This window comes from Prionailurus viverrinus, chromosome D2 (assembly GCF_022837055.1).
Source record: "Prionailurus viverrinus isolate Anna chromosome D2, UM_Priviv_1.0, whole genome shotgun sequence".
Taxonomy (NCBI): Eukaryota; Metazoa; Chordata; class Mammalia; order Carnivora; family Felidae; genus Prionailurus; species Prionailurus viverrinus.
This window is the reverse complement of record NC_062571.1, coordinates 19,758,875-19,773,778: the sequence shown is the minus strand read 5'-3', so window position 1 is coordinate 19,773,778 and position 14,904 is coordinate 19,758,875. Positions and strand designations below refer to the sequence as shown.

Sequence of the window (14,904 nt, the reverse complement as noted above, 5' to 3'; positions counted from 1 at the left end):
CTTGCCTTGCCTTTCCCTTCCTTTCCTTTCCTTGCCTTTCCCTTCCTTTCCTTTCCTTTCGTTTCCTTGCCTTTCCTTTCCCTTCATTTCCTTTCCTTTTCATTTTCTTTTCTTTTCTTTTCTTTTCTTTTCTTTTCTTTCTTCTTCTTTTTTTCTTTTCTTTTCTTTTCTGTCTTTTTTTTGTCTTGTCTTATCTTGTCTTTTCATTTCTTCTTTGTTTTTATTTTTGTGCTGGACTGTATGGAGAAGCATAGAGGCTCTTCGTGTGCTTGTATTCCTTCAGCATTTCATCCCATACACCCCGAGTGTGGCGGTTATTGGGCCCACTCAGGCGTGAGTGAGTTGAGACTGGGGCTCAGTCTTTGTAAGGTGCAGTGTGAGCTGGGCTCACGCTGTCCCCCACCCCCGTGTAGACCTCCAGGGTCCCCATTTGGAGGCCTGGAGTATTTCCGACGACCCGTCCTTGATGCTAGGTCCCAAAGCCCAGTTATTTTCTCCACAGCACAATGAGACGATGGAAGGGTCAGCTTCTCAGGCAGTGCTTGCCGAGTGCCGGGCTCATTTTCTGTGCCTCCCTGTGCTGTCCACAGCTCGGTTAGCTGCGACTTTGTGCTTGCCTTTCTGTTAGGTTTCCTTTGCAGCTCGTTGGTATCTTGCCTCCAGTCCCTGAGGAAATTCAGAATCCTCACATGTCTTGAGGGAGAGAGAGGACTCTGAACATTAGAGTTGGCTCAGCGGGCTTCCCTTTTGTTGGGGCCTCAGTCCTTCCAGTTGTGACTGCCTCGGGGTCTCCTTGATGCCTTCAGACATGCTTCAAATTGAACTCATCTTTCCTAGTTCACGATGTGGTGATTAACAGGCTATTCACATGTATAAGAGCAAGCCAGGGAAGACTGAGAAGTCCTAGCAAACATTTTGGTCATCAGCATTTGTTACAGGAGAAAACAAAACCCAGTAGTCCTTGCCTAGTACCCGTCGTTCTTCTAAACTGGCCATCCAGTTTGCCCACGCTCAGCCAGCGTCCATGGGGTGGTGATGGTGTCAGCCTCCCAGCTCCCTATCCCCACTGCCATGGCCGCCCTCCTCCCCTGTCAGGTGCCTGCCCAGGGCAGGCTTTGTGATGATGGGCTGGCTATGGCAGGGCAACTAGATGAAGTGGATCGCTTAAGTGGCAGTTATTTTGGGAGTGTTTGATCAGTGTCGTTTGTTTCCTAATTTTCATAATGTTTATTTACTATTTAGAGAGACAGAGAGTGTGGCCAGGGGAGGGGCAGACAGAGGGAGACCCAGAATCTGAAGCAGGCTGGGGGCGGGATGCCCCTCAAGCGTACAGGGTAGCCCCCACAAAAAGGGCTTCTGTGTTGGTGCACCCGAATCATCTGCAGAGACACAACCACCCACCCTTGTTGAGCCCTTTTGTGACTCTGCACCATTGTGGTCGCCAGGCTCTGGCTGCTGTGCTCCTCGGAGACGGGGGTGGAGGCACAGCTGAGAAGAGTGTATCTGGACGAGTGAAGGGGTTAGGAGGAAATGTCGCTTACTTGTGCACCGTGGTTCCGGAAAGGCCTTTTCCGGAGACGTCGCTCGGGGGCTGAGGCTGACCGAGCACTCTCCCAGCAGTCTGACTCCGAGGCCAAAGGCCGGGGTCAAGGAGGAGCTTGGCTTTGTTGTGAGCGATGGAAGGGGAAGCGGAGCCAGGTGAGGCACCAGGCAGCTGGTGTTGGGACAGAACCTACCCCGTAAGGAGTTGGGTTTTCAGATAAGGGCCTGGGGTCGTTGTGTCCTCAGGGGGAAGGACTGGCATGATGTTGTCGAATTTTTTATGTTTATTTATTTTTTTTCAGGATATGAAATTTATTGTCAAATTGGTTTCCATACAACACCCAGTGCTCATCCCAAAAGGTGCCCTCCTCAATACCCATCACCCACCCTCCCCTCCCTCCCACCCCCCATCAACCCCGTTTGTTCTCAGTTTTTAAGAGTCTCTTATGCTTTGGCTCTCTCCCACTCTAACCTCCTTTGTTTTCTTCCTGTCCCCCATGGGTTTCTGTTAAGTTTCTCAGGATCCACCTAAGAGTGAAACCATATGGTATCTGTCTTTCTCTGTATGGCTTATTTCACTTAGCATCACGCTCTCCCGTTCCATCCGTGTTGCTACAAAGGGCCATATTGCAGTCTTTCTCATTGCCACGTAGTACTCCATTGTGTATATAAACCACAATTTCTTTATCCATTCATCAGTTGATGGACATGTAGGCTCTTTCCATCATTTGGCTATTGTTGAGAGTGCTGCTATAAACATTGGGGTACAAGTGCCCCTATGCATCAGTACTCCTGTATCCCTTGGGTAAATTCCTAGCAGTGCTATTGCTGGGTCATAGGGTAGGTGTATTTTTAATTTTCTGAGGAACCTCCACACTGTTTTCCAGAGTGGCTGCACCAATTTGCATTCCCACCAACAGTGCAAGAGAGTTCCCGTTTCTCCACATCCTCTCCAGCATCTATAGTCTCTTGATTTGTTCATTTTGGCCACTCTGACTGGCGTGAGGTGATATCTGAGTGTGGTTTTGATTTGTATTTCCCTGATGAGGAGCGACGTTGAGCATCTTTACATGTGCCTGTTGGCCATCCGGATGTCTTCTTTAGAGAAGTGTCTATTCATGTTTTCTGCCCGTTTGTTCACTGGGTTATTTGTTTTTTGGGTGTGGAGTTTGGTGAGCGCTTTATAGATTTTGGATACTAGCCCTTTGTCCGATATGTCATTTGCAAATATCTTTTCCCATTCTGTTGGTTGCCTTTTAGTTTTATTGGTTGTTTCCTTTGCTGTGCAGAAGCTTTTTATCTTCATAAGGTTCCAGTAATTCATTTTTGCTTTTAATTCCCCTGCCTTTGGGGATGTGTCGAGTAAGAGATAGCTACGGCTGAGGTCAGAGAGGTCTTTTCCTGCTTTCCTCTCTAGGGTTTTGATGGTTTCCTGTCTCACATTCAGGTCCTTTATCCATTTTGGGTTTATTTTTGTGAATGGTGTGAGAAAGTGGTCTAGTTTTAACCTTCTGCATGTTGCTGTCCAGTTCTCCCAGCACCATTTGTTAACGAGACTGTCTTTTTTCCACTGGATGTTCTTCCCTGCTTTGTCAAAGATGAGTTGGCCATACGTTTGTGGGGCTAGTTCTGGGGTTTCTATTCTATTCCATTGGTCTGTGTGTCTGTGTTTGTGCCAATACCATGCTGTCTTCATGATGACAGCTTTGTAGTTGAGGCTAAAGTCTGGGATTGTGATGCCTCCTGCTTTGGTCTTCTTCTTCAAAATTACTTTGGCCATTCGGGGCCTTTTGTGGTTCCATATGAATTTTACGATTGCTTGTTCTAGTTTCGAGAGGAATGCTGGTGCAATTTTGATTGGGATTGCATTGAATGTGTAGATAGCTTTGGGCAGTATTGACATTTTGACAATATTTATTCTTCCAATCCATGAGCACGGAATGTCTTTCCATTTCTTCATATCTCCTTCAATTACCTTCATAAGCTTTCTATACTTTTCAGCATACAGATCTTTTACATCTTTGGTTAGAGTTATTCCTAGGTATTTAATGCTTCTTGGTGCAATTGTGAATGAGATCAGTTTCTTTATTTGTCTTTCTGTTGCTTCATTGGTAGTGTATAAGAATGCAACTGATTTCTGTACTTTGATTTTGTATCCTGCAACTTTGCTGAATTCATGTATCAGGCCTAGCAGACTTTTGGGGGAGTCTATCAGATTTTCCATGTGTAGTATCACGTCATCTGCAAAAAGGGAAAGCTTGACTTCATCTTTGCCAATTTGGATGCCTTTGATTTCCTTTTGTTGTCTGGTTGCTGATGCTAGAACTTCCAACACTATGTTAAACAACAGCGGTGAGAGTGGGCATCCCCGTCGCGTTCCTGATCTCAGGGAAACAGCTCTCAGTTTTTCCCCATTGAGGATGATGTTAGCCGTGGGCTTTTCATAAATGGCTTTTATGATGTTTAAGTATGTCCCTTCTATCCCGACTTTCTCAAGGGTTTTTATTAAGAAAGGGTGCTGAATTTTGTCAAAGCCCTTTTCTGCATCGATTGACAGGCTCATATGGTTCTTATCTTTTCTTTTCTTACTGTGATGTATCACGTTGATTGATTTGCGAATGTGGAACCAGCCCTGCATCCCAGGAATGAATCCCGCTTGATCATGGTGGGTTATTCTTTTTATATGCGGTTGAATTCGATTTGCTCGTATCGTATTGAGAATTTTTGCGTCTATATTCATCAGGGATATTGGCCTGTAGTTCTCTTTTTTTACTGGGTCTCTGTCTGGTTTAGGAATCAAAGTAATACTGGCTTCATAGAATGAGTCTGGAAGTTTTCCTTCCCTTTCTATTTCTTGGAATAGCTTCAGAAGGATAGGTATTATCTCTGCTTTAAACGTCTGGTAGAACTCCCGTGGGAAGCCATCTGGTCCTGGACTCTTATTTGTTGGGAGATTTTTGATAACCGATTCAATTTCTTCGCTGGTGATGGGTCTGTTCAAGCTTTCTCTTTCCTCCTGATTGAGTTTTGGAAGAGTGTGCGTGTTTAGGAATTTGTCCATTTCTTCCAGGTTGTCCAATTGGTTGGCATATAATTTTTCATAGTATTCCCTGAGAATTGTTTGTATCTCTGAGGGATTGGTTGTAATAATTCCATTTTCATTCATGATTTTATCTATTTGGGTCATCTCCCTTTTCTTTTTGAGAAGCCTGGCTAGAGGTTTGTCAATTTTGTTTATCTTTTCAAAACACCAACTCTTGGTTTCATTGATCTGCTCTACAGTTTTTTTTAGTTTCTATATTGTTTATTCCTGCTCTGATCTTTCTTATTTCTCCTCTTCTGCTGGGTTTAGGCTGCCTTTGCTGTTCTGCTTCTAGTTCCTTTAGGTGTGCTGTTAGATTTTGTATTTGGGATTGCTCTTGTTTCTGGAGATAGGCCTGGATTGCAATGTATTTTCCTCTCAGGACTGCCTTCGCTGCATCCCAAAGCGTTTGGATTGTTGTATTTTCATTTTCGTTGGTTTCCATATATTTTTAAATTTCTTCTCTAATTGCCTGGTTGACCCACTCATTCTTTAGTAGGGTGTTCTTTAACCTCCATGCTTTGGGAGGTTTTCCAGACTTTTTCCTGTGGTTCATTTCAAGCTTCATAGCCTTGTGGTCTGAAAGTATGCATGGTACAATTTCAATTCTTGTATACTTATGAAGGGCTGTTTTGTGACCCAGTATATGACCTATCTTGGAGAAAGTTCCATGTGCACTCGAGAAGAAAGTATATTCTGTTGCTTTGGGATGCAGAGTTCTAAATATATGTGTCAAGTCCATCTGATCCAATGTATCCTTCAGGGCCCTTGTTTCTTTATTGACCGTGTGTCTAGATGATCTATCCATTTCTGTAAGTGGAGTGTTAAAGTCCCCTGCAATGACCACATTCTTATCAATAAGGGTGCTCATGTTTATGAGGAATTGTTTTCTATGTTTGGGGGCTCCTGTATTCGGCGCATAGACATTTATAATTGTTAGCTCTTCCTGATGGATAGGCCCTGTAATTATTATGAAATGCCCTTCTTCATCTCTTGTTACAGCCTTTGATTGAAAGTCTAGTCTGTCTGATATAAGTATGGCTACTCCAGCTTTCTTTTGGCTTCCAGTAGCATGATAAATAGTTCTCCATCCCCTCACTCTCAATCTAAAGGTGTCCTCAGGGCTAAAATGAGTCTCTTGTAGACAGCAAATAGATGGGTCTTGTTTTTTTATCCATTCTGATACCCTATGTCTTTTGGTTAGCGCATTTGGTCCATTTACATTCCGTGTTATTATAGAAAGATACGGGTTTAGAGTCCTTATGATGTCTGTATGTGTACAGTGTAGCCCCCACAAAAAGGGCTTCTGTGTTGGTGCACCCGAATCATCTGCAGAGACACAACCACCCACCCTTGTTGAGCCCTTTTGTGACTCTGCACCATTGTGGTCGCCAGGCTCTGGCTGCTGTGCTCCTCGGAGACGGGGGTGGAGGCACAGCTGAGAAGAGTGTATCTGGACGAGTGAAGGGGTTAGGAGGAAATGTCGCTTACTTGCGCACCGTGGTTCCGGAAAGGCCTTTTCCAGAGAGGTCGCTCGGGGGCTGAGGCTGACCGAGCACTCTCCCAGCAGTCTGACTCCGAGGCCAAAGGCCGGGGTCAAGGAGGAGCTTGGCTTTGTTGTGAGCGATGGAAGGGGAAGCGGAGCCAGGTGAGGCACCAGGCAGCTGGTGTTGGGACAGAACCTACCCCATAAGGAGTGGGGTTTTCAGATAAGGGCCTGGGGTCGTTGTGTCCTCAGGGGGAAGGACTGGCATGATGTTGTTGAATTTTTTGAAAGCTGGTGCTTGTTCTGTGTGGATAGTGGGTTGGGGGAGGAGACAAGAATGGATGCAGTGTAGACGTCATTGGGTAGAGTGGCTCCTTCTAATGTGTGGGTTGAGCTCTAAGATTCGTGCTTTAGGCAACAGGTACAAGCCCCTCACATCACCCATCTCATAAAGCACAGGACAGTGTGCGTCTTTATATCCTATACAGAACTATGTAATGTTTAAAAGCAGCTTGTGTAATATTTACGTGTGTGGGTACAAGGCGTACACTAAAGTATTCACCTGTTCTGGAGTGCGTGACAGGCACGGTACTAGGTGCTGACCACTATGTGCTGCAGTTACCTCGCCCAGAGACGTATGCGGTTTTACGGAGAGTAATAGAACGGCATGGGAGTGTGTGGTTCGGTGGAATGGGGGAACGTGTGCACAGTGCGGCTGCAGGGTGGCCGTTTTGTCCCATGGGTTGGCGTGGGTCAGACTCGGGGAGGCGGTTTTCCTTGGGAGGTTCGGCTGCCCTGTGTTCTCCTTCATGCACCCCACTCTGTCTCCCGGACGTCTTTCCAAGCACCTCGTAGTGAAGGTCCATCTGGGCGGACAGTGGGCTGTTTGAGTTCCACACGGGCCACCACCCTCCTCCCCACACCTGTGCCTCCTCCTGGGAACAGAGCAGCTTGCTCCCTGGTCTGGTGGTCAGAAGCCAGGGAGATGGCTTTGCCTCTTTCCTGCTCTTCCCTCTCCCTGCTGGTCCGTGGGTCCTGTGGCGTGGAGCTTGCCTGTCTCAGAGGCCATCTGTGAGGTCTCTGGAGATCTGTACCCTGTCATCACTCGGGTGGACTCGGGGAGGGGCCGAGTCCTGCGGTCTTCCCTGCGCCGGCCCCACTCACCTCGCAGCTGCTTGGCTGTGGGGTGGGGGGCGCCTCCTGCTGTGCAGAGATGCTGGCGTTCTGCCCCATCCGTGTACAATACGCCTCTCTCTCTGAGAAGACGGCCTTTCTTTCTGAATCTGTGTCCTGCCTGCTGGCACTTAGTGCTGGGTGTTCCTGAGCAACTTGGTCACTAACTCCTTTGGGGAAACACGTATGCCTTGTGTACAAGGACCGTCTCAACTTCTCCTTTTCTGCTCCTAGGTTGCTCAGTGAGTTAAGCGGCTGACTTTGGCCCCGTCATGAACTTTTTCTTGGCGAGGGAACCCCCGAGACGGGCTCTGAGCTGACAGCCCAGAGCCTGGAGTCTGCTTTCAATTCCTTGTCTCCCTCTCACTCTGCCCGTCCCCTGCTGCTCTCCGTCTCTAAGGAATAAAGAATGACATTACAAAATTAAAACAGAAAATCTATTTCTATTTTCCTCTTTTCTGTTGTTCACAAAGGTCGTGCTTGCTTCGTTCTTCCCCAAGGATGAGTAGAGCTGACCGTAGAACAACTTGGTGTTCGGGGTTCCACCCTGCCCACAATTGAAAATCCATGTATAAGGTTTGGTCCCCAGAACACTTAACTGTTCAAACTCTCTTGTTGTCCAGTAACCTGAGTAGAAAGAAAAACAGTGCATTAGCACCTGTATCTTGTATGTGTCATATACTATATTCTTCGAGTCAAGTAAGCTAGAGAAACAGTTTTACGTCACAGGGAAATAGGTGCACAGCTCTGCGCTGTATTGATCCCTAAGTTTATTCTCCATCTGTTTCTAGAATGAATTGTCTATCAGAACCCACATCAGTGCTGTCTCAGGTGACACACTACGCTGTTGTTACGTGTATCCTCAGCACTATGCATCAGAAATGGGAGGAATTGGAAAGATTCTTGTGTATTTACGGATGTAACAATTCATGCATTACCAATGAAGGGTGAATGCTTCATGATGGCCTGGTGTACTCAGTACGATTGCTTCGTCATGGCCTAGGAGATACACGGGTGAATGCATGGTTACAAAGCTTTTCTAGCCTGCAGGTTTACAGCCATATTCCTAATACAGTCTGGACACATTGTTACATTACAAAAACAGCCTGTGATAGTAGGCTGAGAGGCATTTTCTCTGGGCGGGGACCGAGAGAGGCCTGCCAGAAGGAAATGTCATTTTTTGAAAGCCAGGTTATGGAACAACACGTTATTCGTTTTATGTCAGATCTTACTGCCCTTATGCCCGTGTGAGGATAGGCTGTCCAAGTGCACACAAGTCTCCACACGATGTTCCTCCTGATGAACGCTTAGGTGGTGGTGACACACATGCGTCCCGGGCGGCCTGGCTGCATGCTCCCTCGATTTTCATGCACAGACGTGTGCATGGCAGGCGAAGTGGTTCACTGAGCACCTTGGTGAGGATTTGCTGTGTGGAAAGTGGGGGTGGGTCCTCACAAATGTGCTGATATGCAGACCTGCATGGGGTGGGGGGGACCCGCTAGATGGGGCAGTCTTGGGCCTTGGGGCCTGGCGGTATGGGGGTGGAGGCGGGCACTGTCTGTGCAGCTTTCCACAAGGGCCTCTCTGTTCCTGGCCAATGTTTCCATAGACGGCTGGCTGGCTTTAGTCCCAGCGCCCTTGTCATGGAAGGGTCCATGTGGGAAAGGAGCCGAGACTCTGCCGGATCACTCCTGGTGGCACCGTGCTTTCCAGCGATGCCGCTTCCATGCCGCCTTCCTCGCCCTCCGTCTGCTTCGCCAGATCTCCTCTCTGTGCTGTCTTCTTCTGTGACCTCCTCTGGGCTTTTCTCTGTGCTCGTGACCTTCTGTAGGATACGCATTTTGAATCCCTGCATCCCCCAACTCTTTTTCTTTTTCTTTTTTTTCTTTTTGCCATATGCACAGTCTCAGTCATGAGTTTCCTGATTGGCTGTGTCATAGGTCCTGGAAATCACGCACGTCGTATGGACAGTCATCTCTAGCAGGGATTTCTTGATTGTGTTGGGCTTGATGGTTTCCCCAGAGTTTTTTGTAACGTCCCTTGGCATCTTCCTGACTTTCATAATGTTCCCTCTGTGGCGGTTCTCTTTGGCAGCATTGACTGTCCTTCTTGTAACGTGCCTGTGTCATGAGCCTCACAGGTCCTCGTGGCCCCTGGTGCGCAGGCTGACTTAGACCCGCTGCGCTCCGGAGCGAGTGAGCCACCAAGACACGTTTGGTGGTGACCCGTGGGGTTCTGGGTGGCCAGGACATTGTCCGATGTCAGAAGAACTTTAGAGGACATTCCCTTGCTCTCAGCGTACTTCCTGAGTTGAGGGACAGAGCCGGGATGGAACTGGTCCAGGGCAAGGGCTCTGGTTGTGCAGCCAGACCACTGGCCACTGGGACTTGTTGCCTTCAGGACCCTGGGGTGAGCTTCCTACACAGGGCCAGCCGCCCTGCTCACACCCCCGCCTGTATCCGCTCATTCGGTCGCTGCTTCACCCCTTCCTACCCAACATCTTGGTGCTCACTTGTCTTTCTCGTGAATAAATGTCGTTTGTGGCATTTTCCCCCCCGACAGGGCACCTCCTTCTGCATGAAAAACCTGTGCAGGCAGCCATGGTCTCCTCAACTGATTTTCTTGGGTTTTCACTTTTTGTGTTGGAGTGGTTGACATGCGGTGGATGGTAGTTCCTGCTTCTCTGCAATCTTCTCTCGGGCGTCTGGGAAACTGTGTCCTTCTTCTTCGTGGTGGAAGCTGCTTCTCCTATCGTCTGGACCATTTTCAAAGCCAAACCCCTTTCTAAAATCACCAAGCTATCCTGTGCCTGCATTGAAATGTGCCAGTTTTCGATCCTTCCCTTCCTTCTGCCTTACGTCGTGATGTCAGGTCTTCACTTGTCTTGCAGTTTGAGTTGAGTCTGCAGGTGTGCCCGTCTCACAGCAGTCCTACATCCACAGAGATGCCACATCTTCCACACGAGACACAAAGATGTCTCACAAATAGCACCAGGTTTTTGCGTGTGCTGGGGTAGCCGCAGCGAGAGCTTCGAGAATTTCCCTTTCTTTGTGCCTCCATGGTCCTCACGCTGGCCGGCTGGCAGCTGCAGCTGTGGACCTCAGGACGTGTCAGGCCATTCGGCCTTTTCTTGTCATACCATGAGTCTTCTCTGCATCGCGGGAGCACGTCCAGCATCCCTGGGGACACTTCAAATGGGTCCCAGGATGTAATTAAGGTTGATGGTATTGCCCTTAACATGGTGAAAATGATGCAGGAACCCTGAGAAATCACTTCTCCTGTGGTGCTTGATTTACTGGAGAAAGGAAGTGCTTACCAAGAGCTGAGTAGGAGATTCGTGGATTCGTGCAACACTTGAGGGGACCTCAATAGCAACAGGAGGTGGTGCACACTTCCCCCAGAGGACAGCGTCTGCTACAGCTTGTGTTATGCGGTTAGGACTTAATCCTGCGTCTCCACATTGGTTTGCCTTTCTCTTGACTGCAAATGGCACCATGTAGGTACGGTCAGTTTCTGTGTGCAAAATGATACGTTTTATCTTGTTAGAGTAGGTTTGTGTATGTTTTCGGAGAGGAAATGCTCTAATAGCCTAGTATCATGCACTCGTGGCCTCCCGTTTACTTACTAGTTTTGATACTTCGTAGCTGCTCAGCTCATCTGCCATTCTTTCCAAATGTCACACATCTCCAGAAAAGTTTCCAATGTATTTATTGGAACAAAAATCCCCACATAGAAATGGGCCTGCACAGTCCTACCTCAAGGATCAGATAGGCTTCTGTGGGTTCACCTTGTCAAGTCAGATTGCAAGGAACGTGGTCAGTTCTGTGGTAACATTCCCGTTGATTTGGAAAGGGTTAATTTATGAAAGAAATTGAAGTATGCCACCAGTTTGTACTTGGATTTTCTAGAATTGCTGAAATCAACAACTCTCTTTATTTGGAATGTCAGTTGTTAAGTGAACGTTTATCCCCTCGTCTGTCCTACAGAGACCAAAGCTCTGGGGCGCCTGGGTGTCTCAGGGCATTAAGCGTCTGACTCTTGGTTTCAGCTCAGGTCATGATGTCATGGTTCAGGGATTGAGCCCTGCACCGGGCTCTGCGCTCGACTGACTGGAGAGTGTGCGTCCACCTCCTTGGAGCCCACCTGTACGCCATGTCCTGGGCGGGCGCTCAGTATTGGCGGGAGAGAAGCCCCACGCGGGGTGGTGGGCCCTGGCATCACTCTCCTCAGAAACCCTTCCTCCATAATATTTCCTGCTTGCCTATGGAAAGAAGTCGTAAACTCGCCCTTTCGTCAAGAGTCCTACCATCATTTTTGAAAAGTCCATCGGGTAGGGTTGAGTCTGATTGAGCCAGGGGTTCAGGCCAAGACAGCAGCTTTTGAGGACCGTCAGCCTTTCCTCACTGCCGCTCCACAAGCCTGCTTGCCAGGCGAGGCCAGAGGCTGCGGATGGGCAGGAGGCTTCTCGGCCTGTTGCTCCCGAGTCAGCAGAGTTCCTGAGTCCTAGACCTGCCAGGCACCTGAAAACGTCTGTCCCCTTGAGTGTCGGTCCCTCCGAAAATCCCCGGGGCTCCTGTGGGTGGCGAGGAGGGGACTGGTGTGTGTGATGCTACTTGAGGGTGGTGGGTGCTGGGACTCTGGAGGGCCACGGAGGCCTGGTGTGCTCTGGTAAAGACCCCCTGTGTCTCTCCACTTTTGTCCCCTCTCCGACCCCAGGAGTGTGCAGCTCTCGCTGCAGAGCTCCACACCTGCAGGGAGCAGCTAATGCAGAGAGAGGAGGAGATCGCCAACCTGAAGGCGGAGAGAAACAACACCAGGGTCAGTAGGCGCACTGCCAGTGTCTTTAAACACAGGACACCATTCACGCCCCTTGTCCACATGTCCCCGTGGAGTTGGCTGGGACCTATTGTTCTCAAACCTTGTTTGATCCGTGAGGAAGAGCGAGGCTATTTTAACACATTCGAGGGGGTGGCTCCCTACCTGGGATCTGAATTGAAGGGATTCAGACTTGGTTTTGCATTTGGTGAACTTGACGCCCGGAATTGAAGGTGTGCTTGAAACACGGTTTTCCTTTTGCCTCTCCCACCAGCTGCTGCTGGAACATTTGGAGTTCCTCGTCTCCAGGCACGAGAGAGCTCTTCAAAAAACAGTCATACGGCGACAGGCGAAGACTCCTGCCGGCGTGTCCAGTGAGGTGGAGGTGCTCAAGGTCCTCAACTCCATATTGGAGAAGGACAAAACCGAGGCTGAAATGGTGTGCCTAGCCACAGCGGTTCTCAATTTGTGCACATGCTGTGTGTTCTAGGCACACTTTGTGTGTTTGTGTGACTGGAGTTTCCTTTTCATCTTCTTGAATTCTTGTAAGAAGACAGGTCTGTATGGTTAAAAAGCAGTAGTTGGTGGAAATGTTGTGTGTATCGATTGGCTAGTACAAATTGCATAATGTAATTTATTTCGGGGAAGATTTGTCTCGAATGTAAAATTGAAAGCGGTTAACAAGCAAGTTTGTGAACAGGAGCATCCGTGAAAAAGCTTACCAGCATTCTGTCATGTTATTTGAGGCGAAGGGGTCTTAGGGTAACTGTAGAGTAAGGACTAATGAAACACCTCTGTGTACCAACTCAATCCCTTTGTTTCCAGGTGAGAGAGCAGTTACGTGTGGCACTGGAGGGGTGTAGTTTCGTAGAAGAATTAGGGGCCACACGCAGAGTTCAGCTCCAGACATCATCCCAGGATTTGATTGGAGGGGGTTTCCTTTTTATCCATTGTTTTTAAAACAACACGGGGGGCCTGGGTGGCGCAGTCGGTTAAGCGTCCGACTTCAGCCAGGTCACGATCTCGCGGTCCGTGAGTTTGAGCCCCGCGTCAGGCTCTGGGCTGATGGCTCAGAGCCTGGAGCCTGTTTCCGATTCTGTGTTTCCCTCTCTCTCTGCCCCTCCCCCGTTCATGCTCTATCTCTCTCTGTCCCCCAAAAAATAAATAAACATTGAAAAAAAAAAACAACATAGGAAGACTAGCAGTGGGGGCCCTCACATGTTGCTTCCCTTTCTGAGTGTCAAAGGTGCAGAGCCAGGTGAAAGAGCTCCTGACTACCCTGTGCATTCTCGTGGCCAAGCTGGAAGAGGACCTAGACATCTCAAGGAAAGACCTCATCCTTTCTGAAGCAAGGAACACTATATTACAAAGAGATGTCCGTGAAGTGAGTGTCAGTTGAAATGGCCACGCCATCGTCGAGCCTAACGTGGGGTGTTTGGTTCGGCCTTGCCCCGTGTGTCCTTCGTCTCCCACGGGTTTTGAACGTTTGGAGTTTGGTAGAAGTAGCAGCAGAACGGGACGTGACTCCGGGGCCTGGGTGGGCTGCCTCCCCGTCTGTGTGGTGGAATCTGTCCTCCCTGGACTCTCCCCTGCAGAGGCCTGGCAGGCAGGCGGCAGAGTGGCCTCGGGTGTGGAGTGTGGGCCACCTGAGCTTGGCCCCTGCCATGCTCTCGGTCCGTTTTGGGAACACACTCGCACGTAGGAACCAGCGTGGTGCTGCCAGGTCGTTTCCGGGGGCACGGCCTTGCGGGGGCCGCTCTGCCAGGGGCCGTCACGGCCACCTCTGCCGCCCTGCCCTCCTCCCAGGGTTCCGTGCCCCTGGTCGTGGCGGTCAGAGTGAGCGAGGCGCAGCCCGCTGGTTCTGGTGTAAGGTCATGGAGGAGTGCGGCCGCTTCTGCACGTGTGGACGTCGATGGGAATCTGATCATTGTCACAGAAACTAGTAAGGGTAGGATGGTTTCTCTGTGCCTCCTCCTGTCACTGTGAGCTGCCCTTTGCGGACAGTCCCCGCACACCCCACCCCCAGCCCGGAAATGCCACCTCGGGAACACCCTGTCAGGCCCTTGAGGGTGTAAGTGCACGAGCAGTCTGTTTAGTACCTTAGTGTGGGGGAGATCGTGTCAGAATTTAAAACAAAAGTATTTGCAGAAATTATAGAACCTGTTCAGTGAAGTTGTTGTTTGGCAAAGGTGGGGAGAGACCCCTCAGCAGAGTTCAAGATGCAGAGAATTTAGGAAATCATTTCTTAGGACTCATCACTTTCACTCTTGAGACTGCTGACATAAATTGCTTAGTAAACACGGAGGGCTGGAAGAGGAATCTTTCCCGTGTTGGACAAGAAAAGCAGGGCAGGACGTTCTGGTTCCATTGGCAGTGTCCGATACCATGGGATACAATGTTGTTACAGGGTTAGGCTATAGAAGATGACTTCCAGTTATATGAAAGGTGGAGTTTGGCTTCCATTTGTTAACACTGCTGCTTCAACTCTGTGGTAATTGGATGAGATTTCATCCACCTTTTCCCCGGAAAAAGGATGGTTGTCTCATGGTGTGTGCCTCCAGAGGCAAGTCGCTGTTCTGTGGAAAGCTCAACGGTGTCCGGAGGCAACCGAGGTGATTTCCGGGAGACTTTATTATCCGTTTGTCTTTGAACACATGGGAAAGAATAAGCCTGGGTAACTGGTCAGAATCCTGAGCAGCCTCCGCACTGTCGGCACAGAGCCTGACGCGGGGCGGGCGCCAACTCACAAAGCGACACCGGCTGAGCCACCCAGGTACCCCGAGGATGCTACTTTTCTGTTTGTTTG

At 49.1% G+C, this 14,904-nt stretch overlaps 1 protein-coding gene and 1 long non-coding RNA gene across 2 annotated transcripts in view; one reads left to right on the top strand and one right to left on the bottom strand.

The window, feature by feature from the left end:
* Nucleotides 1-5,928: 5,928 nt before the first annotated feature.
* Nucleotides 5,929-14,904, top strand: part of LOC125147572 (liprin-alpha-1-like) — a 32,908-nt gene continuing 23,932 nt past the window's right edge. Inside the window, exons 1-5 of the mRNA XM_047824663.1 lie at nt 5,929-6,272; nt 12,000-12,101; nt 12,373-12,579; nt 12,924-12,939; nt 13,337-13,482. Coding sequence (XP_047680619.1) covers nt 6,105-6,272; nt 12,000-12,101; nt 12,373-12,579; nt 12,924-12,939; nt 13,337-13,482 — 639 coding nt within the window. The 5' untranslated portion in view covers nt 5,929-6,104. The remainder of the gene's footprint in view (nt 6,273-11,999; nt 12,102-12,372; nt 12,580-12,923; nt 12,940-13,336; nt 13,483-14,904) is intronic.
* Nucleotides 7,707-8,634, bottom strand: LOC125147473 (uncharacterized). The gene is made up of 2 exons (XR_007145206.1): nt 8,222-8,634; nt 7,707-7,910 (listed from the first exon to the last, which is right to left on the bottom strand). It is a non-coding gene; the product is annotated as an uncharacterized LOC125147473 (long non-coding RNA).